This window comes from Polyodon spathula, chromosome 11, assembly GCF_017654505.1.
Source record: "Polyodon spathula isolate WHYD16114869_AA chromosome 11, ASM1765450v1, whole genome shotgun sequence".
NCBI lineage: Eukaryota > Metazoa > Chordata > Actinopteri > Acipenseriformes > Polyodontidae > Polyodon > Polyodon spathula.
In genome coordinates, this window is record NC_054544.1 from 42,965,539 (window position 1) to 42,992,610 (window position 27,072).

Sequence of the window (27,072 nt, forward strand, 5' to 3'; positions counted from 1 at the left end):
CCAGGAACAGGGTGTTGACTCAGGACACTATCTGTTCTTACAGTAGGTGCTACTGGAAAATGGGTGCATGGAAATGACACACTCATTGAAGTCAAACCATGACCAAGAAATGCAAAGGACATGTGTCTAATGCTTTACAAATGACTTATTGGGCCAAGTTCATAACTCCACTATATCAAGGAGAATATTGTTTTGTTTCAAGCATTAAAATCTCCTGGTATACGGCCCTTTAGTACTGACATTCGTACATACATTTTTAACCATTCACAACATTTACAACCCTACGTAAAAATCAAGTTACCAAAATACATATTGTTTTTACCACTGATGGATGCACATTTGCAAAAAGTCCATTATATACCATTTTCAAATATTTTCTCATTACTGTTATTTTACTTGACTTTACCATACTTCAAGTCATACAAAGAGCACTTCAAGTGGAGCATAGTGATCAAAAAAAGTCTCCAAGTTAGCAGCAAGAATTGTGTGAATCTTGGGCCCCAGCACCTTTCCAATAGTGCCTATTTGCTTGACAAGAGTGGCCTAATTGTTTCTCTGTCTCCAGACAGTTTTTGACTGTTTGACATCACCCCTTTAAAGGGCTATTATGTTTTTCTAACTTGTTTTTTTACACTGACACTGACAAAGCATAAACATGCGCATTACGTCCTGCAGGACGGACGCAGATCTCCGTTTCTTTTCCCGCCGCCAACCCCGCCCCCCCCCCCCCCCCTCCCACCACCACGCTGTGAAAAATTCCTGGTGAGAACCCTGAAAAGTATCTGTTACCAATACCCCACTGTGCTCACCTCTGGGTAAGTGGGAGGTGAAAGTGTGCTGGGGTGTTGCTGAAGGTCCTATGTGCAGAGGAGGTCCAGGGGTGCTGCTCCGGATGATGGACATCTGCACGTTGGCTGCCATAAGTTGATGCAGGTTACTGGTGTGTCCCTGGGAAGAAACAAGAGACCCCAGTGTCAGAGGACATAGTACACAAAAACAGGGTCATTACATAGTCTCCCTCAAAACAACTGTAGAGCACTTGCCATCTACTGCAGTCTCCCAACAGTGTCACTAATGTAATAAGGTTTAAAAAGGTCTTGAAAGGGATTGGTGGATAAAGGTTCAAATTATGTCCAGGATTAATAAAATATACATGAAGTAAAAAAGTGATCTAGAATGTAGTATTTTTGGGCTCAATTTTTTAGGTCCACAAGAATGTGTTCGCTTCAGTTGGGGTGTCACCGTTCTACTTTAAAAAGTACAAGCTGAATTTACACGTGCAGTACCAAAGCTGGTTCTGCCTTGCCCCACACACTTTCCCTCATCTGCCCCCTCACCTGCTGCCCGCTGATGGTTGCCACAGGAATGGTGGAGGCCTGAGGCATGCTGCTCTCCATGGTAACAGTGACATGACCGGAGACTTTGGGTGGCATGGGAAGGTGACCCTGAATGGACGCTGGTGCTGGGGCAATGGGGCGGCTAGGCACTGTAGGCTTCTGGGTAGGCTGAAACAAAACAAAATAAACTCTCTCCAACAAGAATTACCAGACCTCTAAACAGCTGTGTGACAAGCAGAGGGATTTATTGCCAATGTAGGGGGCATGACACTTTGGGAAAGGGTTTGAAATATAATTCAGGGGGGAGTTTTGGGTGGGGGCAGCGATTTGGGTGTCAGCCCTGTAATATGAAAACCCAGTTGGTATTACATTTCAGCGGTTCATAGTTGTAGTATGTGTTCCATTATGTGTATCTTGCGTCCTTTTTACTAGTAATACATTGCAACAGGGCCACATGCAAACCAAGAAAATCTACATTTAACTGGGTTTGCTACACTGATCAAAACATTGCTTAAAACAGTGGTTCTCAAACTTCTGCCAAAAGCCATTACGTACACTAGATACATGTCAATGCAAATTAACTGTACTAAAAAAGGAAATACATTTGAATAAACATTCTGCATTAGCCTGCTTGTGCTATGGTTCTTTTGCATCCCCCTTTTCCCAGTTTGAGAACCCCCGATTTAAAACTACAGATATTTACATGCAGAGGGTATTCAGTATTCCAAAAAATAAGACTCCTAAATAAGTAGTCTCAATTCAGCGTTACAATGATGACAGTGTTGTTTTCAAAGGGAATATTTCACCTGGTACGGTAACCGCCCATCCTCATTCACTGGGACACTCAAGGAATCGTATGACAGTGTCCTTGTCCCAGACAGCTCTTGTCCAGTATGCCAAAGCTAATGAAGAAAAAGGACTGAAAATGTACTCGTTCCTTGGTGTGCAGGGGGCGGGTGCCACAGCCCCCTTAAATTACTGTCATCAGTTTCAAATAATTTTGAAAAACGAGACTGCACACAAGAACAATGTTAAAGCAAATTAGCAACATCCTCACCTCAGCAATTTGGAGCCCGTACTAAGATTCAAAATTATGTCATTGTGAATGTATAAGGGAATAGATGATTGATTGAAGGACAACGTAACGTAACATTTTGAAAAAGTGCGTAAGTGATGGAAATAAAAATTGAAAATTAATTTAGAACTGGTGGTTAACCAAAATCATTATCTGGTTTTACTGAGAACTTGAATTTTAAGTCTGTCTACATAAACATACACTCCTCCCCCTGCCCCAGCCACTAATGTTTGGGGGGGGCGGACACCATCTACAATGCACAATACAGGCATCACAGGTTTTTGCGAGTAAGAAAGTAAAACATCTTAGGGGTAATGTGTATGGGGAAATGGATATGTGGAAACCTGCGGTAGTCAAATTTGCATTCAGTATCTACGGCTACCTTTTCAAAAACATGGCGATGTTAAGAAATTAATGCTCTTAGACCAAACATATGTTTGATCGAGATAAACGGAACACACCTGGTGAACAGAATTTAACACCAATGTGAAAGCGCCAAATGTTTTCAGGTATGATTAAAACGTATCGTACTGAGACTACAACTAAAAATGGGAGTTTTTGTTAAAACAATATAGCTGTTTAACCAATCATTAAGGCAATAACTGTACTGTAAGAAACTGAGTCACATGACCTCCACATGGCACTATACTGGGGCAGAGGTGCCAAAATGTACTCACCGAGAGTGTTATGGTGTCTCTCTCCAGTGCCAGTTCCCACTGGAACTTTAGTGAGACTTGTGTAGGGCTACTGTTTTTTCGCAGAAATAGACACTGGGAATGGAATTGGGCAATTTGGGAATGGAATTTTGCTAAAAACTGCAAGTTTTACTGTCATTCGATTAATGCAGAATATAAAAGTCACTTAATAGGGCGTTGGGCCACCAAGTGTGGCCAGTATGCACCGTGGCATAGTGTCTACCAGCCTCTGGAATTCTGCAGGAGGGATGTGGCACCATTCTTCCAAGAGAAAGTCAATCAACTCACGCCTGGTTGATGGAGGTGGAAAACACGGTCTCAGGCGTAGTTCCAGAATATAACATAAATGGTCGATTGGGTGCAGATCTGCTGACTGAGAAGGCCATGACATTTGGATAACATCAGCCTAATGCTCAGCAAACCACTGGGCGACCACACATGCTCTATGGATGGGGGCACTGTCATCCGGGAAGACACCCCCCCTGGGAGGAAAGAAATGCTGCAGCATGGGGTGAAGATGATCACTCAGTACCATTAAGTAGCGATTTGCATTGACCTTGCCTTCTAAAAGGAAATGACTGCACCTTAACCATGCCAGGAAAATGCACCCCACAACATTATGGAACCACCAGAACCATTCACTGTTGGAACCAAGCACCCAGGCCTATAGAGTTCTTTAGGTTGGCGCCACACGTGCACTCGTCCATTTGTCGAGAACATGGAGAAGGATGACTCATCTGACAATATCACATTTCTCCACTGCTTGGTAGTCCATTGCCTGTGCTCTTTGCACCACTGGACTCGCAAACGTGCATTGCCAGGTGGGATGAGCAGTGCAACCAGACTATGTTTTCCTAATTTCCTAACTGCTAATGCCTCAAAAGTATAGAAAATGGCTATTATTCCCCACAAAACTTTGCTTTTGTGACCAGGACAGTGATATTTTTATCCAGGTTATTGTAATGTCAGCAAAAAGCTGAACTTCACGTGTGGAGCACTGTAAATAGGGTTACTCTCACATGACATTGCTGGATTGCTATTAAACTCTAATATGTATTATTGCAAAGCCAGCAATAAAACTAAACCTTTTTTCAAAACAACCTTAATTTGTTAGCGGAAGACTATATATGACAGGGTTGGCTGACTTAAATCACTGATTGAAATAATTTTTTCCTCATTTACTACCTATTTCATACAGTTAAGGAAAAAAGACATGTGTTTTAAAAGCATTTTACTAACAAACATCTTGAAACTCTTACCTGTCTAAAATAAAACTCTTAGGGCTGTATTCTGATCACAGCGCATACGCAAGTGCAAGCGCAAACAGAGCCCGACCCCGATTCTGTGGCGCATAAATGAAGCGAAGACGTAAAAAAATAAAATACTGCACCGAAATGGTATTCTGAAGACATGGCCTGCCCCATCATTAACATCTGACAAAGCGATTCACAGTGCAATGTGCTCCCAAACAGACAGGTGAGCACTGTGTTAAGACCCGCTGAAACCAGGTTTATTTAGTGGTGCAATCAGGAGCTTTAACAATTGAACACACTATAAAAAGAGCAAAGTAGTCCTAAGTAACAACTGCATGTGGTTGGACCGACACAGAAAGAGGAAATCAACAAAAGAAAGTAAAAGAAGAGAATGGCTGGGATGAGTGAAGGGGATTTTTCTCTGGCGTACTCCAAATCGCTAAATTCTTGTAGTTCACATATTGCAGTCACATTCAGAGGATGCCACAGTGAAATAAATTGCTTTATGTATTCATTTAAGACTGAAGTAATTTAGTATGCTATGTAACTATTTACAAACCACCATTCCAACATCCTTAAATTTACAGTTTGGAGGTACTATAGAGCTACAACTACGGTACTACAACAAAAAAAAAAAAAAAAAAATGTAATTTAAAAAGAATATATGATTCTCACAACTGTGCTGGACATTTGTTTTCATAACTGTTGTAATACAACTCTTAAGTTGTCTTGTTTATTTTAATACCAGCAATGAGCCAAGTGATGTTTATAAACATTATGACATGTTTGAAGTGTCTTCAGGCACTTTACTTACATTACAGCAACAAGAGTCTAGTTCATAATCTTGGCTTTAATAATAAATGTAACTGCGGTAATATTTATTTACTTATTTTAAATTTATTATATTTATCTTAAAATGCCATGTTTTAATTATTAGAAGTGGGAAAAACAGAATTGGTCATTTTTGAAAAACAGATTGCTATTCCCCAGAACAAAAAATCAGTAACCCTACTTCTGCTGTTTCTTGCAAGAGGACAGCTTTGAGATGTCTGGGTTGTACCTTGTTACTTTTGCTGCGTTTACACTGCCACCTCGGACCTAAACTGACTCACTTTACACTGCGGTTGAGCCTTGAGCCGGCTTAGGTCCTGATGTGCGCACATACCATCTAAATTACAATAGGTGCTCTGTGACGTCATAATGACCACTGAACGGATGACAAGTTTCCCCTCCCCAGATCAAAGGCAGAAGAGGCAGAGTGGTATTACAAATATATATAAAATTAGACGACACAATCCAGGATAGTTTTTGTATAAAATTATTTGATAACAGTAATTCTCACTGATACTCAAATATTACACTGTTTCTTTGACGTCCATCGGCGTCTGCACCTGGTTTAATAAAGCCAAAGTTATTGTCAAAGGTTTACATAGCCCAAAGTATAGATATTTGGGGTATGTACACTTTTGACAACAACTTAATAAAACGTAGATTTACAAATACTCCAATATAAACAGTTAATAAGTGCAAATATTCAGGACACTTGTGTCTGAAGTCGTCGCTCTCTTTTTGTTGGAGCCATTTTAGTTGGCCATTTTTAGGACAGTGGAGAGTAGTCCATGTGCGTTTACAAAGCAGAAAAAAAAGACCTAAGCCAGCCCAAAGATGTCCTAAAAACAACAAGTGTAAACACACCACGAGGCCGATACAGGATGCAGTTTTCCTTTGTGAGGCTGCTTCTTTTAATCACACAATACCAGACTCATTTGAGAAAACCATTGTTAGCATAAATATGTTGAAACAAATGAAAGCTGTAGTTAGCAGCTGCATTACACGGAATGCCAGAATTGCATAACCAACTGAGCAGGGCTTGAGTACGCACAAATGACGCATGATTGTGCTTGTTCCAAAAGTGCAAGGCAAAAGTGTGCGACTTAAGTGCCATTACACTTTGGTAGACCATGGTAAACTGCACGCTAATTCGCCTAATTCGTCCCATAGCAACAAACTCGACAGTCGTGCAAAATACTTTGATAGACTTTCATGAAATACCACGATACCTCCTCCACTTCCCAGAGAAGAGAGTTTTTGTTTTTTTAGGGGAACGTTCTTTCCGACCAGTCGTCCTCCTCTGTAGCGCAAGATTTTCCTTATCCCAATCTTAATACAAATCAGTTAAATATCCATTATCATCAGTCTGCTTCTCCTGGTGAGGGTTGCGGCTAAATTATATATAAATTGTATATACAGGTGTTGATTTATACCAATACAATGATGTCAGCAGCTTATAAAATTATTAATTTCAGTGTATTACGAATGATGCACGAGAACTACTAGATCAGGGCTCGACATTAACCATGGCCCGGCGGCCGGTAGTGAGCACAGTTTGGCCGGTAGTTATAAAGCACCACAGGCCCAACTGGGCCGGTAACATTTTTTAACTGTATAAAGTATACAGTATAGTCCACATGGCTTCTGTTTTATGAACGCAGGAAAATGGGTCAGTGTGCCAAAAAGCTAAAAAAAAACAAAAAAAAAAAAAACACAAACCCATTTTTAAAAACATACCTACCCCCGATAATGGCATAATTGAACTCTTCTGAACTTTCCCACCGCACGTCGTATTTGTACGGTCAGCATCTGAGACTGCATACTGAAGTGCAGTTGGTAATACTCGTTACCTCGATATGGCAATTTTTTTTTTTTTTTTTCCTACAACTAAGCAACCAACTGCACCAATAAGCCAAAAGTAAAGTGTTTAAATCAATAATGATAAAGAAACAAATTATGAAAAAAAGATGAAAATATAGAGTGGAAGAAAGACTTAATCTGGCTTCATGACGACAGTGAAACAAATGTCAGTTACCCATACTTGCAAATAAAACAGAAGCATTTTTGTTGCCAATTCAGCATTTAGTTGCCCTCATATCCAGTCTCACAGTAATAGCTCAAGATAGCAGATGTTTGCCTGCTGCTGAGACAGCAGCGAGAAAAAAAAAAAATGCACTGATTGATACCCTGGTACGCCACGTGGAAGTCGAACTGTTAATGTTTTGATTTGGGGTACAATGTGTTCAGGTCAGAAATTCCACTCGCAATCTTTAGGACTTGTTCGTATCAGTAGAAAGACTGGTGCTGACTTGAGAGGCTACAAGCTACAACGATCTGAGAACGATTATTTTGTATTATGATTGTTTGAATGGCGTTTACTATTATAATTAGTATAAATCTGTTTACCTTTCAGCACTGCTAACAGCTCAGTTGCGAGTTTGCTTGTAAAAAAAAAAAACGAGTATCATTTGTACACATACATTTTCAAATCTTGAATACAGTATTTTCATTTTCTGACAAGCACTCCTATATGTGCATGTTAAATAGCTGAAATAACTACAACAGCATATAATGAAAGGCTTTGCTTAGCCGCTTTTGAGACGTGGGCTCTCTTTGGTTACCGTACACATTATTACACATATGGAAATTAAAAACCATCATGAAAGAATATGCATGCAAGCTAGTTTTTTCTTCTTTCTTCCCCTTTCGGATTTTTTCAGAACCGACTCCGTTTGTGTTCATAATGCAGTTTGCAAGTGCACTCGGCTCGTTTATATGGTGTGTGAAACTGATGTTTACAATATCCTGCAAGGCATATTGAAAGATGGCAGATATTGATGTATTGCTCCGGTTTTTAATATAGCATGTTTTAGATTCTTACACACTGCTGTGTAAGAAAGCACTGGGGAGCGCTTTGCCAATTTAATTATTACATTTCTCGAATGCCTATAGTAGGTTAATGTAGTTTACCCAATTCTGCACGGTTCTCCTAATGTCAGCATTAAACAAAGTAATTTGAGAAAAGATTGAACACATTTTACTATTTTGTAGAGCTCGGCAAGATTGATGTCTGACCAAAGTTTCTACCAGAGCTTCTGTTTCTCACACTGTCCTAGGTTTAGGATTACCAGAATTCCATGGTGAAAATAAATGGGGAATTTTTCTTTTTTTTTTTTTTTTATTTACTGACCCTGTAGCAACTCAGAAGCCAAAAATAACAGTATATGAAATAACAAAATAATAGTTTAAAAATTAAAACATCGGGTGAATTTATTGCAGATGATAACTAAATTACTTTTTTTATATTGTTATCTAGTCAAAGCATGTTAAATGTACAAAAAGTCAGATTTAAAAAATAGATCAGCTATTACCATTTAAACATATGGTTTACACAATCAGAATGGTTAAACAAATAATCCATAAGATTGTTTATTTTATTTTTGAATGGTGCTAACACACAACCTAATACATTACTCTGCTATTAACTTGCCGAGCAGGGTGATACAGTGGGCACGTTGTTTTATTCAACCGGTTGCTCACTGAACTGTTGTTAGAGTCAGCCACCAGACCCGCAGAGAAAAAAAGCCGGTGAGATTCACCGTAAACAATGTATAGACAACATAAACCCCCCCCCATGGAATCTGTCAATGTGGGCTGTGGACAGACTAAATTAAATATATAGTGGACAAGAATACTGTAAATTATGAAGTAATAGAAGTCCTACCAAATCTCATTAATTTAGAAAGTTTTCAACGTTTAAATAAAGTATTTAAAATAGAAAGCAAAAATTTTAAGTTGATGCAATTTTTTAAAATGTTTTATTATTTTTGTGATCGCCAACTGTTTATCATTTTTTCTCCCAATTTGGAATAGCAAATTTTTTTTAGGCTCTGCTCACCGCTGCCACCCCCGCGCTGACTCGGAAGCGTTGAAGACAAACACACGCTGTCATCTGAAGCGTGTGCCGTTAGCTTCTTTCACACTGCCGGTCGCTTCTTTCACACTGCCGGTCCACCATGCACCCACCTCAGAGCTATAGTGTTAGAGGATAACGCAGCTCTGGGCAGCTTACAGGCAAGCCGCAGGCAACTGGCCAGACTACAGGGGTGCATGGCAAGCCGAGGACACCCTGGCAGACATAACATTTGAACAATCTAATACTAGTTGCCATATTTAATGTCACCAAACTGTTTTTTTAATCCAGTCAATGGTAGATGTACTTCTGGCTCACCAATACATTTGCATCGGTGAATAAAACAATGCGCCCAATTTTGTACTTCTTATTGGGCCAGTTAAAATTGTATCCAGGCCAGTAAAAACACTACCTCGGTGGCCGAAGGGACCGGTAGTAAAAACTCCAAATGTAGAGCCGGGCACTGATATAAACAATGCATAATGCAGGGTGTTCTGTAACACTAATTTAACATTGCATTCAAATGTTTTTCCAATGAATGCTTATGCTACTAACAAGCAAAATTCATATCCCCTGCCACAAACAGGTGTAATATCAATTATAGCGTGCCAACATAAATTGACCGTCATTTAAAGAGTCATGGGATATGCAATTATATATATATCTAAAATATATCCATATTTTATATATATTATATATATATATAATCTTACAGTAACTACATTTTTTAATCATCATAATAACATTTTAAAAAAAGTAAACTGTCCAATGACCAGCCCAAATACTTTTATGACTGTCCATTTTGTAGTTCAATTTATGCTGAATGAGTTTATAGACTGTGTTGAACACTGAATATGGAACACGCTCTGCAAATAAGTGATGCATGTACCAAATCCCAAGATGTATTTATACTTCAAACTTCTAGCTTTCAGTCAGACAGCAAAAAGATTAGAATATTCTTTAAGCTTAAAATCATGAAATTGTTATGTAATATTATTCAGATGGTACCCGATTCCCAGCAGTGGTTTATAATAGCAAGTCTCTTACCTTCATGAGCCCCTCAGGGAAGGGCAGGGGCATGGCCTGAGCAAGGTGAGCAGGAGGGGCAGTGACTGTGATGGCCGTGCCTGTTTGTAATGTGTGGTGCTGGGCCAGCGTTAGAGGCTGTCCATGAGTGTGGACCTGTGGGTAGGGTCTCACCACCACTGTCTCCTGCTTCTCATCCCGGAAGGGTAGGGAGGCCCCGCCAGTGGAAGAGTGATCACGAGGACCATGGTCTGAATCCCGGCTACCTTCGTCCCCCATCCCTGAGACAGAGAAGCAAAGAAGCACGCTTGTAAGTGACATTCATCCCCTACTAAATCTAAACAGCAAATGTTTTCTGTGAACAAAAACAAAGCACTTCCGGCGGCATAACTTTAGGGTCATGTTGTATCAGATCGAGAAATTAAATGGAAAAACGAACATACGATATATGAAAACTGAAAATGATGTTGCATTGTTCATTGGACACCACCTGTACTGCCTCTACAGCTGCAACTTAGAAAACCATATGATCTCAACTTACAAAACATATGCCCAGTCCCTGTGATGTGTTCTATATATTGAATGAAGTTCTGATACTACCCCTGACCAAGATAAAAGTTTGATTCAAAACTGGTCAGGACAAGGGTGATCCTGTTAATTAAACTCAAGCAAGGCTGGTGCGAGGGTGTTACCTGTGCTCTGAGGGTTTCCGGGGGTCAGACCAGTGTTGGCCCCCATTGTCTGTGCTGACCCCAAACCAGAGGCTAGAACTCCAGACCTTGGAAATTGCTGGGAACTCATCTTCAGATTGTGACAGAAAATCTGCAAAACAGATACACAATGGAATCATCGACAAGAGCTAATTGAAAGGATGGAAGCAGCACAGCAGTTTGATCCATTCCCAGTTTTACTACGAGTTAAATAAGACACACCTGAGCGTGTTACCTATATACTGTGGCTAATCAAGCTCACAGTAAAACAGCTATGGAACAGGAGTATTTTTTTAAAAAAACACTTACAGGATAATATAATGTTCTTCTGCTCAACCAAGGTATTTCTCTTTTAAAATAGTTTAGATGTAGATGTATTATCTTGGAGGCAAAAATGTAAGTAAGTTTGTATAAATCTTAAATATAAAATCTATAGTGTATTTGCTACTGGAGTTTGATTTTATACTACAAGAATTTATCTATCTGCAGGACCCTGTGAGCTATATCACTATCTACTTGTTTCACAGTCCCCAATTAGCACAAATCTTAGGCCCCCGTTCACACTACTCGGCTGGCCCAGGTCCACCGCATATTTAGGTCTGCAACCCGTTCACAACCCATTCGTTTAAGACGCCTTAGCACGTTCACATGTAAATGAAAAGCAGGCCTAAATGTGGCAAATTGCTCATTTTTCTTTATGGAACAATAGCCTACACTCAGAATGGAAGAGCTACCGGGATACACAGTAATCCTTGATTTAGAGCAGATGCTACAGATGTGTTTTTGGTAAATTTTATAAACTTTAAACTCTTTGCAATGTTAGCGTTCAAACCATATCTACATACATACACACACACTCTTTATATTACATTCTGATACTGACAGCCCTGGTTAGTATTTTCTAAGAAACCCTAAATAAGCAAATAACACTGCTTAACTACAAAGAGAAAAAAAAAAAAAAACACCTACAATTCAAAGTACAGTACCAGTCAAAAGTTTGAGTACACTTGCTAGAAACAAGTTTTTTCATAATTCACAGTTTTATGTCTTATACGTTTCTGTAAATACTTGAAAATGAAAACACATGTTACAATATACAAAACAAAACATAAGGAGTATCAAAGCAATGTTCAAGAAAATTGAAAATTGTCTCTAAATCTTGGATTCCTCAAAATAGCCACCCTTTGCCATAACAGCCTCACAAACACGAGGCATTCGGTTAACAAGTTTCAGCAGGAAATCACCAGTCATGTCTTCCCAGCTCTTCTGCAGCAATTCCCAGAGATGTAGGGCACTTGTGGGTAACTTTGCTTTGACTCTTCTATCCAGTTCGTCCCATATAAGTTATGTGGGATTGAGGTCTGGAGACTGGGCAGGCCATTTCATTAGATCGAGTTGTCCTTCATTTTCCTTCTTCGCCAGATAGTTCTTGCACAACTTTGAGGTGTGTTTCGGGTCATGATCTTGCTGAAGAATGAAGGACTGCCCAACCAGCTGTAATCCTGATGAAATGGTGTGCCTCTGAAGTATGCTAGGACAGCCATGCTGGTTGAGCTTGCCATGGACTTGGTAAAGATCACCAACTGTGTCACCAGCAACGCAACCCAGAACATGACACTGCCTCCTCCATGCTTGGCAGTGGGAACCACACATGCAGAACTCATGCACTCACCCTCTCTGCGTCTTACAAATACTCAGCGGTTGGACCCAAATATTTCAAATTTTGACTCATCTGTCCATTGCAGCAATTCTTCCAGTCAGGCCAGCTTCACGCAATCTCCTCTAAACAGTTGATGTTGAAACATCTGTAATTCTACTAGCATTTAGCTGAGCTTGTATTTCAGGGGCAAATTGTTTGATGGTCTTGGCCACAGCAGGTACAGACACTTGCAAAGTTGTTGCGATTTGTCTTAAAGATTGACCTTCATTTCTTAAAGTAATTACAGACTTTTTTCTTTAACCGAGCGAATTTTGCCATTTTCTACTCCCTTACATTCAGGAATGACAAACTTGTGGCTATGCTACCTATATTTATAGTAATCATGGACCCTCACCTGTTAATAATTGGTGACAAAAGGTTAATTAGATAACATGCTAGTTAACTCAGAGAACATCTAACAAAGACACTTTTATACTTAGGCCAGTGTTCTATCACTGTGTTATACACATTTCAGACTTTTAACTAACTTGGGCTTCAGGTGACCATTTCATTGAAATTGATTTACAGATTTACATTTTCATTTAAAAACTAAATTTTTTTAATTACCTATGATTATCAGCTTAAGTACACTTATCATATAATGAAATATTAAGTGTTTATAAACAAGTTAATACAGTTAAAATCATAGATAATCATGAAAAACCTGGTTTCAAGCAGGTGTACTCAAACTTTTGACTGGTACTGTATATATTGAAATGTTTATATGTATGGTTGTAATTAAAGTTGCTAGCGAAGATAAAACTTTATATTATAAACTTACTGAATACATTTTCGGATAGTATAATGTTTTTAGAATAGTGTGTTTCTTAAAGGTTCACTTAACAACAAAAAAACAGGAACATATTACATTTTTTTTGTTGTTATAAATAACTCTGCCCTAAATAATATGGTTTAAAAAAAAAAAAAAAAAAAAAAACACCAATGCGCCTGACAAGCGCTGAATAAATGGACTGCAAAGGGTTAAACGTTTGCGGTCTTCGATAGTAGCAGTGGGATTTTTGAGATCTATTGTTGCTCGAGACGAGTACTTGAATCAAACGCCACTCTCCTCTATATACTGTACTAGTGTACATAAACCACCCAAACATTGCCACAAGTCCTACTTTAAATACCAAATAAACACACAATCAAATAACATTAATTACACTATGTAACACAATTTTTGTTCCTGGGTAGTAAGTGTTATTTCCTAATTGCTTATGCCTCAAAAGTATAGAAAATGGCTATTATTCCCCACAAACTTTGCTTTTGTGACCAGGACAGTGATATTTCAAAATATCACTATTTCCAATGGGGAAAACAGGCAAATGTGTGTCTTTTCATTCACATAGTCAGAAAAAACATATGAATCCAAATTAACATGTATTTATTCTAAAGTAATACAAAAATGACTACAAAAGATTTAGAAGTGAGTAGTTTTTCGAGATTTACAATTATACTGAAAAAACTACTCGCTTCTAAATCTTTTGTAGTCAAAGATTTGTTACACGGTGTTATTATAATGTTTGACTTCTTGCGCAGTTAATTGGAGGCGGTCAAGTATTACCTAATAAAGTATTCAAATTCACGTATCCACACAACTGTAACATTGCAAATGTTATTTGTGGACGTTTTTTGTTTGTTTGTTTTTTGCTTACGCGCAGTGCACACAGGACGGTGAAGGAATAAAAAAGGGCTATCTACAGAAGGAGGATACGTAGTGTGTGTCTCTTGCGTTCTGCAGTAGTTCATTGAAACAAGTTCTCTTTTTCTTCCGTACTTGTCCATATGCATTGGCCCCTAAGAGAAGTGAATTTCGCGGTGACCCCTCAATTTCACGATTTTTGCGAAATCGCGATTAGGTAGACCCCTACTCATAGGGGATAATGTGATCACGCCCAATGTTAGGCCAAATCTATAGTAAATGTTGTTATGGATGTTTGCTTTCTATTGCCATCAGTAACTCCATCCACAACAATTCTGAATGTTTTCATTTCAAACTGTGAAGCACTGAACTTTTGCTTTTGTGGTACGGCAATTTTGTTTGGCATAATTATTTACATACCAGAGTTTCTTGTCCGGTTCCTCAAAATACTTCCAAACGTGGCTTCCTTTGTTTAGAGATGTAATTTTAAATATAGAACAAACTCAGAAAAAACAAAAACTGACGGTCATTAACCCTATTTAATCCCGCCGTGGAATTGATACCATACGCCTACTACAGGCATAAACACACAGTGCACCAATGAAGCACCACATCGACCAAGAATAAAACCTGCCCCAGTGTCAATCTTTCTTTTGCACCAATTAAAAAAGCTACTTGTAGGCAGTTGCCAAACCCCTTCATTTTTATAATATCCGCCCTTACTGTGGCACTTCTCATATGTGACAGATTACTGATGATAAATTACTAAAATCAATGCATAAAAAAAACATGCGTTTGGTGACATTTGTCACATTGAACATTTTACCACTTTACAGTTTATACAATTAAACGTCCCATCCCTAGCAGATGTTTATCAATATATATTTTTTCAATGCAGTACAGTAGCAATTTCATGTTATATTACACTATTTTGACTTTAGGTTATGGTACACCAATGATCTTAATGTTTGTGGATGAGAACAGTATTTTGTGGGCGTAAAAACAAGCAGCTAAAAGAAATGATCGGCATTTTAATGTAAAGACGCACACTTCTGTAACTACATATATCATTGCATGCAAAATAAACAATGGTGGCTGACTATGCCAAGACACCAGCATTACTGAGATCCACAATTCTGCAGTTTTTGTATATATTGCTTAGTTACTAAATAACAGAAAAGGTCATTGTAACAAATTAAGTTTAATTTGAGCTGCAGTGCATTCATTACATTATGTGAAAGAAACAACCTAAATGTTAACCTGCTAGATTTTTTTTATTTAATATTTTTATAATTAAAAAGTTGTATGATGTAGAAATAAGCAGTCCCCTTTCTATTTACCTTTTGCAAACATGAAAGGACAGGAGTGTCTACTGAGCTTTGCAACCACATTTGCCATGCAATACAAAAAGGCGGCCTCTTGGTCTGCTTTGCAATCACACATATGTAAAGGCTGGCCCTGGGCTGCCTTTTCTTTTTTGGAGCGTTCACATATGAGAAAAGGCAGCCCCAGGGCCACCTTAAATAGCAAGTGTAAATGGGGGTCTATGATTCGCACAGGACAAAAAAATAAGGTGTCCTCAGAGTTGGTCAAAAGCACCCTTAGTAAAGACGTGGATTTCTTTTCATGAAGAAAAGTCTGTAAATTCAAATTTAAATGCAATGTTGTGGCCAGAGAAGGCGCTTTTGTGCATGATTTGTATAAATATGGGTGTAAAGACCCCTCGAGAGCCTGCTTCTCCACCCTTGCCCCTCAGTGGTGGAACCTCCCCACAGATATCAGGACTGCTGGGTTGCTGACCACCTTTCAGCACCTTCAAGACACACTTGTTCAGACAGCATCTATAAACCTCACAACTCTCAACTATAACTGTATCAGTACTTCCGCATCATCTTGTACTTGCACTTAACTGCTCCACACTTTGCTGTATTCTACAACTGATCTCAATCAGAACTATACTTGCTGTATCTTGTCCTTGAATTTACTGAAAGGTAACTGTATTCACATTTTTTGCAATCATTCTTATCAATTTATTGTACTTACTTTTAATGGAATTTACTCTTAACCAAATACTTAGTCGTAATCGCTCTCAGCGTACTCTTTTTACTGTATCTCTTATTTCCTCTAATTTGAATTTGCTATTACTACTGATTTTATTGTATTCTATAACTGCTATTATCTGTAATGTGATACTTTATAATGTGAAACTTTGTAATAACTAAGTTACCATGGATAAAGGGCATCTGCTAAAATCATTGTTAATAATAATAACACTCACGTGGAAATGCAAAGAGTTATGTTTGCCGCAAACCCAACACAGCGCATCACCCAAAGAACACCATCCCTACTGTGAAGCATGGTGGTCACAGCATCATAATATGGGGATGTTTCTCATCGGCAGGGACTTGGGCACTTGTCAGGATAGAAGGGAAAATGAATGGAGCAAAGTACAGAGAAGTCCTTGAGGTAAACCTGCTGCCCTCTGCAAGAAAGCTGAAACTGGGACGGAAATTCAGCATGACAACGACCCAAAGCACACAGCCAAAGCTACAGTGGAGTGGCTAAGGAACAAAAAGGTAAATGTCCTTGAGTGGCCCAGTCAGAGCCCCGAACTAAATCCAATTGAAAATTTGTGGCATGACTTGAAGATTGCTCTCCATCAGCGCTCCCCAAGGAACTTGACAGAGCTTGAACAGTTTTGTACAGAATGGCCAAATATTGCCAAATCTAAGTGTGCAAAGTTGGTAGAGACCTATCCCAACAGACTCACAGCTGTAATTGCTGCCAAAGGTGCTTCCACCCAAGTAATAACACAGGGTGGAGACTTATCCAATTATGATCTTAGTTTTGTATTTGATATATAATTTCTCAATAAAAACTTTCCTCTTAACAGAGTGGAGTATGGCGTGTAGATAAGTGGGAAAAAAAATCCTCATTTAAATGCATGAAACTAAGGCACCGACAACAAAATGTGAAGAAAGTTCCAAGGGGCTGCAAGCTTTCTACAGGCATTGTCGGTAGTCCAATATACGTGTTTATCAGGGTCTGTAAAACCAGCAGTTAATATATATGAAGTGCAAGTTTTCAGCTAAAAATTCACGATTAGACATTTATTAAATAAATTACTGTTAAATCCCAATTCTGTTTGGCAAACAGTGCACAGATTGTATATTGTTCCATATCAAGCAGTTCCACTTTCCATTTCTCTGTATACATTAACGCAAAACACCTTGTGGATGGTGGCTGATTTTTAAATATTAACAATCTGTTGGATTTCACGTTAGACTAAATTACAGCCCTAAACAAACCAAAATGTGAAATATGATTGTCTCTTCACATGGGTGCGTCTTATTAGGGAGATGGTCACACCTTTTATAAAATCAAACATGCCTAACTCCTTCACACCGTTTACTCACAATCGTCTACATTTAAATTGAGCTTTCTTGATACAGTCCGGCGCTTCTATATCAAGTGGTTTCTGGCAGTAAGAAGATAAAGCAGCGGTACTGTTGTAGCGCTGTAGAGATGCAGCGGATTACCGAAGCTCCAACCAAGATCTAAACTGCTTTGAACATTTAAACTACAGTCATGTCAATTAAGACATCAGTCTCCTTTTCGTGGCATAATTCGACAATCACTGTTTCCCTAATACCAGAATATCCCTGCACAGAGCCCCACAAACACCTTTAAAATACTTATTCCCGTAAATTGGTTTTAATTCCAGTGAATGCACGTTTTCAATACAATTTAAATATCTGGAAAATTTCCTGGCTTTTAAAAAAAAAAAATCTCATTGTGTATTTTCGTTTGGGCTTGTTTTCTTAACCAATTAAAATGTCCCTGGAATACAAAATTTACAAAGGCTATAACTTGAGAGTACGGTCGTTTAACACTAGACAGGCGGTAGTAGTACAGGCAATACTGTGAAGCGCAATAAGAGTCTTCACCCAGCACCCTAAACGACCACTGCAAAAATTAATGGTATGATGAAATATTTGAGCTGAGCGATCATTAAAAATGCGGCACGGTAAAGAAAAGAAAAAAAAAAGGGATAATGTAAACATTATTTTCTACAGAACACACCAAGCAAGCAACCCCCATACTGCTTAACAGTAGATTTGTTTGCAACCTTGGTTAAGTCAATAAAACATTATATTTTGAGAACGGCAAGGCTACTTTTTAAATACATATATTTATGTCCCGTCCCTAGGTTGAAAAACAGAATAACAAATAATAACACGTTCCTTACCTTCCTCAAGAGATTTAGGTTCTCGTCACATAAAAATTCTACTTAAAAAAATGCGAACAAGACACTACAACGTATATTACTGAGCAAATACAATTTTAAGCGTTTACCTAAATAGCTTTTGCGATTTAAACAGAAACTAAAAAAACAAAACTCACTCAGCACTATTAACCACGGTCAGCTTTCTCCAGTCGTCTCTTCAACAACCACCGCGCGTCAGCCCGGAAGAGGAGGAGTCAGCCCCCACAGCTCTGGCAAACCAATCATTTGAGAGACTACAAACAAACAGCCAATCAAAAACAGAATCCCAGGGACCTGGCTGAACTCGGCCAATGCACTCAATTACAATAATTTTCAGCAAAAGATCGCATTCGGGCAGAACCAATAATATATCAAAATTTCGTGAACGTTTGGCGTTCTGTCCCTCACCTTCCTGTATGGATCCCCGCCCAGAGACCCAACAGTAATCTGACAGCTCAACAAATGCGACCGACAACATTGCATTTTTGGCTAGTGAAGTCACACATACATGTTGAGTTCAATAAGTAGTTAGTAATCACCGCACATTAAGTTTTTCTTTAGTTTATTATATGTGATAAACTTGTGTTTCTTTACACAGAACATGTTGTGCATTAGAAACGCGTAACAGGGGCGTGCTAGAGAAACTGAGTAATTTATTTGGCAAGTTAGATTCTCTTGTGGAATGTATATAAAGACAATTCAATCCTTACATTATGTTAATGCAATGAAAGGGAAACCTGTTCTCTGACTGCCGCGTCTTGTGTGTCTTTCTTCAGCCTAAAAGCAAAGCAACCTGCTTTGTTCCTTCTCTGTTACTCTATTGGATAGATCACAGGTCGCCTCGGTAACAGTCCTAAAACAGGATGCGGTTGGACACTATTTGCAAGTCCCGCCCACTAAGTAGACATTTGTAAGGCTTTCTGGAGGATGTAGTTTTTTTTTTTTTTTTTTTTTTTTAGTTAATTTAAGTTTATTTTGGATCAGAAAGCCCCTAGTGTTTAATTTTTTTTTTAAAAAATCATTACACATCTTTGTATTGAGCTACAGTGGCTCGCAAAAGTATTCACCCCCCCTTGGACTTTTCCACATTTTATTGTGTTACAACATGGAATCAAAATGGATTTAATTAGGAGTTTTTGCCACTGATCAACACAAATAAGTAATTATGTCAAAGTAAAAAATAAAATCTACAAATTGGTCTAAAATAATTACAAATACAAAACCGAAAATAATTGTTTGCATAAGTATTCACCCCCTTGAGTCAATATTTGGTAGAAGTACCTTCGGCAGCAATTACAGCCATGAGTCTATTTGGATAAGTCTCTACCAGCTTTGCACATCTGGACACTACAATTTTTGCCCATTCTTCTTTGCAAAATTGCTCAAGCTCCATCAAGTTGGATGGGGACCTTTGCTGAACAGCAATTTTCAACTCTTTCCACATAGTCTCAATTGGATTGAGGTCCAGGCTTTGACTGGGCCATTCCAGGACATTGACCTTTTTGTTTTTAAGCCACTCCAGCGATGCTTTGGCTGTATGCTTGGGGTCATTGTCCTGCTGGAAGATTAATCTTCTCCCAAGTCCCAGGTATATTGCAGACCAGCAGGGTTTCCTCCAGGATTACTCTGTACATTGCTGCATCAATTTTGCCTCTATCTTCACAAGCTTTCCAGGCCCTGACACAGAGAAGCATCCCCATAGCATGATGCTGCCACCACCATGCTTCACATTAGGGATGGTGTTCTCAGGATGATGTGTGGTGTTAGGGTTGCGCCAAACATAGTGCTTAGCGTTGAGGCCAAAAAGCTCTATTTTGGTCTCATCAGACCATAGAATCTTTTTCCACTTGGTCTCAGAGTCTCCCACATGCCTTCTGGCAAACTTTGATTTGATGTGAGGGTTTTTTTCAACAATGGCATTCTTTTTGCCACTCTCCCATAAAGGCCAGTTTTGTGAAGCACCCGGGCTATTGTTGCTGTATGCACAGTGTCTCCCAGCTCAGTCATGGAAGAATGTAACTCCTTTTGAGTTGCCGTAGGCCTCTTGGTGGCCTCCCTGACCAGTGCCCTTCTGGCCCAGATACTCAGTTTTTGAGGATGACCTGTTCTAGGCAGATTCACAGTTGTGCCATATTCTCTCCATTTCTTAATAATGTACTTTACTGTGCTCCAGGGGCTATTCAATGCCTTGAAAATGTTCTTATATCCTACCCCTGATTAGTGCTTTTGAAGAACCTTATTCTGGATTTGCTTTGAATGTTCCTTTGTCTTCATGATGTAGTTTTTGTTAGGAAATGTACCAAACCAACTGTGGGATCTCCCAGAGACTGGTGTATTTAACCTGAAATCATGTGAAACACCTTCATTGCAGACATGTGGACTCCATTCAACTAATTATGTGACTTCTAAAGACAACTGGTTGCACCAGAGCTTATTTAGGTGTGTCATAGCAAAGGGGGTGAATACTTATGCAATCAATTATTTTCTGTTTTATAATTGTAATTAATTTAGAACAATTTGTAGATTTTATTTTTCACTTTTTGTGTTGATCAGTGGCAAAAACTCCTAATTAAATCCATTTTGATTCCATGTTGTAACACAATAAAATGTGGAAAAGTCCAAGGGGGCTGGGGAGTGCTTTTGAGAGCCACTGTATTAAGCAAAATCTCTACAGCATGACTCATTTTCCATTTCACTCTTAATTTGACACAAGTATATATCTTTGTAATCTTGTGGAGAAATCTCAAAATATCTGGTTTAAATGGGTAGCCTGAGAAATAATATGGCACATACTATGTGTTTTTTCTTCTTTTGGATAAATCATTAAAACAAAAGCTATAAAATGGCAATACATAGAATACAATTTCTTTTGATTTAATGGTTAGATACAGCTAAGCTTGCAAAGGACAGCAAGCTGATAACATGACAAGCTTTAGTAGACAGAAATATCTGTTCCTGCAGCTGAAGCTACCCTATAATATTTGTAAACTGGAAAGCCCAGACATCTCGTTTTTGATGACGTAGGGTGCACAGAAGTCTAAACAACCAAAGAACATAAGTAGCCTTGTGACCAGTCCATATAAAACAAGAGCACATTCTGTCAATCCTTTATAATGTGAAGATGTGTCTGACCTGTTCTCTATTAAAGACCATTTAACTCAGCTGCTTTTGACCTGTTCTCTATTAAACAGCATTTAACTCAGCTGCTTTTGACCTGTTCTCTATTAAACAGCATTTAACTCAGCTGCTTTTGTGGGCGTAAAGAGATTCACTCTTTTTTAACTCTGCTCCAGTACCTTAAAAGGTCTGCTGTATGTTTGTGGTTTAAACATGCAAGTTTTCAAGTGCACAAACACCAATACTTTAAACAACATGGAGCCAAACATGACCCTGAAAGCAGAAGTAAATAAGACTATCAGTGGCTAGCCGCCACAACATAGTTTTGTTGCTGATAACTCATTAGAAAAAACATTATAACAACTAGAATAAATATCAACATGAATGAAGAGAGTAACATTTATCATTTAAAAGTGGGAAATGACAAGCTTTAGGAGACAGAATGTGTGTTCTTGCAGCTCAAACTACCCTTTCATGTATGTAAACTAACTGGAAAGCTGGAAGGCTATAAGAAGGTTTTCTTTCAATGAAATATAATAGAGTGAATCAAAGTCTGAACCGAGAAACAGCAGTTTGACAGCATGAAGCTACAATGTATATTCTAGAGTCTCAAACGAAAATCTTGAACAGAGAGGGTACTTGAGGACTGGAAACCACTGGACTAAAATATTAAGATAACTATACATATATAGAGTGAAAGAATATATACCGTATATGTGCAACAGCGATTTGCAAGAAAATATGAATGAGGTTCTGTGGCCATGGTCGATGCAAAGTCAAAGGATAGAATTATGAACTTGCAATTCTGCAGCCCACTTGTATTTTACACTTGATGAAGTAGAATGGCAAGGAAAAACTTTGAAAACTTTGTATTTTAGTTACAGTGTAAAGAACGTATCAGCAGGCGATTGTCTTAGAAAATTACATCTTTATATGTCACACTTCGCCCACACATGCATATATCTAGAGAACCACCTGTCCAAGTGTCAAAATTAGCTAAAGACGTTCCTTAGTACAAGATGTTATGAATCTGTCCAATAGCAATGGTTCAGCCACATACAAATGTGATAGCTACAAAAGGGGTCAGATAATGTAAACATGTAGTAATATCAGTTGAGGCAAACTTACCCCCCCCCCCCAACCTCATCCCCCCCACCCCCATAAAAATTGCCGTGGGAACTAATAGCAACATGACTAAAAAAAAAGTGGTTGGCCAAGCTTGCTACACATGTGTCCAAACAAATTTTCCTTCCCACAATGCAGAGTTTCAGGATCTGTCTTTATTTACAATATGTTGTTAGTCTCATCAAAAAGGAAAATTGATGATGAAAAAATCGGGTTTGGTCCTGTATAATAGTTAGTCACTATTTTTCTCTCCATTGTTTTTTTTTCTAACTTTGACTATTGTGACTATTGTACTATGACCCTTATAGGAATATATATATATATATATATATAGATATATATATATATATATATATACTTTTTTTTTAAATATTATCGTGTTGCACAATCTTCAGTGTACTATGTTCAGCTTCTGGTTTCAGTGCACAGTTTAGTGCTATGATGCTTCCTCACCTCACACCCCCACGTCATCCTTGAGCAGTCTTTTCAGAAACAATGTTGCTGGAATAGTCAGTAAGCACAAACACTTATTTACAAAACAGCAAATTGAACAACAAAGACAAAGAAACAAAACAATTGTCAAACCAATCGTTTCTCAGTGATGAGAACAAAGTATCTGCTGCACACTTCCACTGTCCTCCCAGCAACTCTATCGCTTGAACACATTCTCAAATATATATATATATATATATATATATATATATATATATATATATATATATACACACACACATATATATATATATATATACACACACACACACACACACACACACACACACATATATATATATAAATATATAAGAGGGAGGGTTTTATTAACCCTCCCACAAGATTACAGTAATGCCACAGTGTTCATTTCTGTAAAATTCTATTTATCTATAAATTATTTTCCCTTAAAAAACTGCTGATTTCTTTTTAATGAAAATTGCTGGTTTCTGCTGTTCCAGACCGTAAATGCAATGCACTAAGGTTATGAGGCCAGGCAGCGTTGACGTGCTTCCGAGCTGAGAAGCTGTCATGAGTGGAAATCCCCTGACAGAGAAGTGTCTTAGAAACCGGGACTCCGTCAGTCAGATGACTGCTGTGGTTTGACAGAAAGATGCAGGTTTTGTGCAGCATTTCCTGTCCAAAACTCCTCTGCGGGACTATGACTCTGATCTGTTACGACACCAGGAGGGGTGGAGGGGGTCCTTTGGAGTCTTACAGAACACCCTCAGCGTGTCACTCGATCTCAACCTGCCATTGAATTTTCAATCAAAACACAAAAACATTTTCTGTTAGCACCAAAGACATAAACAACAACTCTATTTATCTTTGTCAGCTGTTTTGGCTATAATTTGCTGTATATTTGAGGTGTTAACAATTTAGAATTTCAAATCTACTAAAATTTCAAATCTACTAAAAAAAATATCTTAAATCTATATCAAAAATATCTTAAAAAAATATCATAAATCTTACCTGCTTTTAATTTTCATAGCTGCATACAACAGGTCTCAAAGTGGAGTTCTGAAAGAATGTATTTTTGTGTAATGTATTTTAATTTAAAAACATGATATCTGATACTAGGTTAAGAAAGTTCTCACTTTCTATGCCTTATTCTCAGGAGATCTGTCTTCTTCATCAAAGCATATTACTGGCTGAAAGCATTTAAGTCAATAAAGGAGTCAGATGGTTGGTTAATAATAGGAAAGAAGCCATTAATGGGGTGTGGACAATTTCAACCTTCAGTTGAAATGACCAAGCAAGTGCAACGCTAACTGAAAGCATGGCTAGCAAACAGGAAAAAAAAATTTCTTTAACCAAATGTATTACCAGATACCATGCTTTAATATATAAGCAAAAGTTTACTGTAACATGTTCTATTATTACTTGTTTATTTAGCAGATACATTTATGAAAGGCAACTTTGAAACCGAGGTAAGTGAACCATGCATCAGCTGCAAAGTCACTTGCAACAACATCTCAGCTGAAAGAGGGAGCACAAAGACTCAGAATCACACAGTGAGTCAATGAGCAAGCTGGGATTTGAACTGAGGACCTCCTGGTTACAAGCCCTTTTCTTTAACACTGGACCACACCACCTCCTTGTTGTTTTTTTTTTTTTTCAAAATTGGACATTTGAAACCTACATAACGAATGGAATTGAGCAGCAGGTAAGATGTATTACTCTGTTAGCTACAAATAAAAAAAAAGCATGTATGTGCCAAGTATATATCTACAGCAGAAATGTTATGTTCAATATGTATTCAAATTAAGTTGCTTTGGCAGTTAGTGCTGCTTATAAGGAAAGCCCTTCCAATCCCAATACCAACTAACATTAGCATGAGCGTCATCAACTCATACAACAGCCATGCTTGCCCACCCAAAATTAAAAAAGAAAAGTAACTTCGGCCAACAAGTAAAATCTATACTGTAAACCACTAACAGTCTGTTGTAGGCACAATTCAGGAATGAAACAACAGCAACAATAAAAAAAAATGTGTATTCTGCCCATCAGTTTGTGGAAGTGAGCAACGGAAAAGGAGTCTTCAAAACAGCTCAAACCTGTAATACGAAACAATTTAAGAGTGTCAGAAACAAGATTCAAACTGAAACTGGACCCACAGCCTTCTCAGACACATGAACAGCATACTGTATTTAGACTTTATGAATGATAAGGTACACAATAGATACTGTGGTAAAGTGGCTGATTGTGTACAGGTGCAGGAGTAATGCAGTGCGAAATGAACAGACAGAGATTTGTAATCCAGTTATACAATCCAGGTCTGGTGACCAAACAATTATCCATGGCAATACCCAGCAATGTGTAGTGCACAGGGTAAATAATAACGGGTTTGCAGTCCCAAACAATAAGCACAAGCATCTCTCCCACACTGTACAAGCACGGTCACCAGTCCTGGGTGTGCGCTGTAGCGCTTGTGGTGGGCGATACAGTTTAATGCATGGCAATAGTGTAGTGATGTTCAAGCAACAATTAGACAAGAAAAACAAACACTCAAAATAGGTTTCACAAATACTGCACAGGTTCTTCCCGGTTATTTTTCTTAACTAAAGCGAAGGAACAGATTACGATTCTCCATCCCTTTTTTTACGCTTGACCCCTGTCCAATCTCTGGCTGAAAAAGTCGTTTCCCTTCCTGGTCAATGCGTTCTTGCAACGGAGTTTCGCCTTCTTCCAGACTGGCTGACTTCCCGACCCTGGGAAAGAACTGTCAGACCAGCCTGTCCAAAGAACTCTATTCTTGCTACTTAGTGCCCTCACAGGTTGGGAGGGAGATTTGCGACCAAGAATCATTGTATTTCTGTCACAGATACACAGTGAAAACATACTACTAGAGTGGCCTGAAAGCAATATTTACTGTATTTGAATAGGAAACAATGAACAGAACATTAATATATGTATACCCAGACTGAAGATTCCCAGGCCGGCTGCCTCCGAGCCTGGGCTTCACCTGTGATCCTTGGCATCTCCAAGAACTACTTATCCTGCTTGGGAGAGGGAGCCCAAGCCTCGCCTCCTGCTGTTCTTTGAGGATTGTTTGTTTTCATTGCAAGCCCCTGCTTACCATAGCTGGTAACAGAGGCAGCTTTTTTTGTTCACTGCAATTGTGTGGAAACCCACTGCTCGGGACTTTGTACTTTTGGGTGTGCTGTAAATAAAAATCCAACTCCAAGTACGTGTTTCCTGTCTCCATCACTTCTGGGTCACATCACTTCCTCCCATAACCCATCACAATAAACAAACTGTAATAAGAGTTTTTGTTAAATTACATGGTGCCCTATTTGCAAATCTTTAGCTTGTTTTTTTTTTTTTATTCTTCAAAGTATTTTTTATAACTAAAATTATGTTTCATATTTAAAAACTGTTGTTGTCGTCTAAATCGGTGCAGGACAAGCGATTAAAAATGTATCAAACAAAACAGCAAGTGTTCTAGCATTTCTGTCCCATACCACTTCATAGATCCTTTTTGCTGTGTTACCTGTTTGACAGGGCAATAAGCAGTCCTTACACTATCAATGCACTACAGTGGCCATTTTGAAAACAGCTTTGAAACAAACTTTGAAGTTGTAAGTATAAAAAGTTGTCAGGATGTTAATAATGAAAAGAAAAATTACAGGTACATTATTTAAACAGTTGTAGCAACACCTGGGGAAGTGTAACACAATGTACATTTTTAAACCCCACTGCTTACTCTTCAAGAACTGTCTTGAACAGGTTCATAAATATTAAATGTTTTTTAAAATAACAGACTTTGAAAAAGCATGTAGTCAAAGCCTTGTGGAAATGGCCCATGCTATCGCATATTGATTTTCATTGTTTTTTTTGTTAGTTTTTATTATAGAATCCCTGATATTAAGTACCTGTACTGTGTGGTA

General features: G+C 38.4%; 1 protein-coding gene across 4 annotated transcripts in view; it reads right to left on the minus strand.

The window, feature by feature from the left end:
* The window catches only part of LOC121323102 (histone deacetylase complex subunit SAP130-like), a 59,396-nt gene extending 40,708 nt beyond the window's left edge, over positions 1–18,688 (minus strand). For 2 of the 4 annotated variants that reach the window (XM_041263886.1, XM_041263883.1), the window contains exons 1-6: positions 18,589–18,688; positions 10,823–10,952; positions 10,152–10,411; positions 2,144–2,239; positions 1,338–1,505; positions 810–948 (exon numbers count right to left, since the gene is read on the minus strand). In XM_041263886.1, coding sequence (XP_041119820.1) covers positions 810–948; positions 1,338–1,505; positions 2,144–2,239; positions 10,152–10,411; positions 10,823–10,931 — 772 coding nt within the window. In that variant the 5' untranslated portion in view covers positions 10,932–10,952; positions 18,589–18,688. Of the gene's footprint in view, positions 1–809; positions 949–1,337; positions 1,506–2,143; positions 2,240–10,151; positions 10,412–10,822; positions 10,953–18,433; positions 18,556–18,588 lie in introns of those variants that run through there. The other 2 variants (XM_041263884.1, XM_041263887.1) reach the window with 2 other exon arrangements.
* Positions 18,689–27,072: the final 8,384 nt, after the last annotated feature.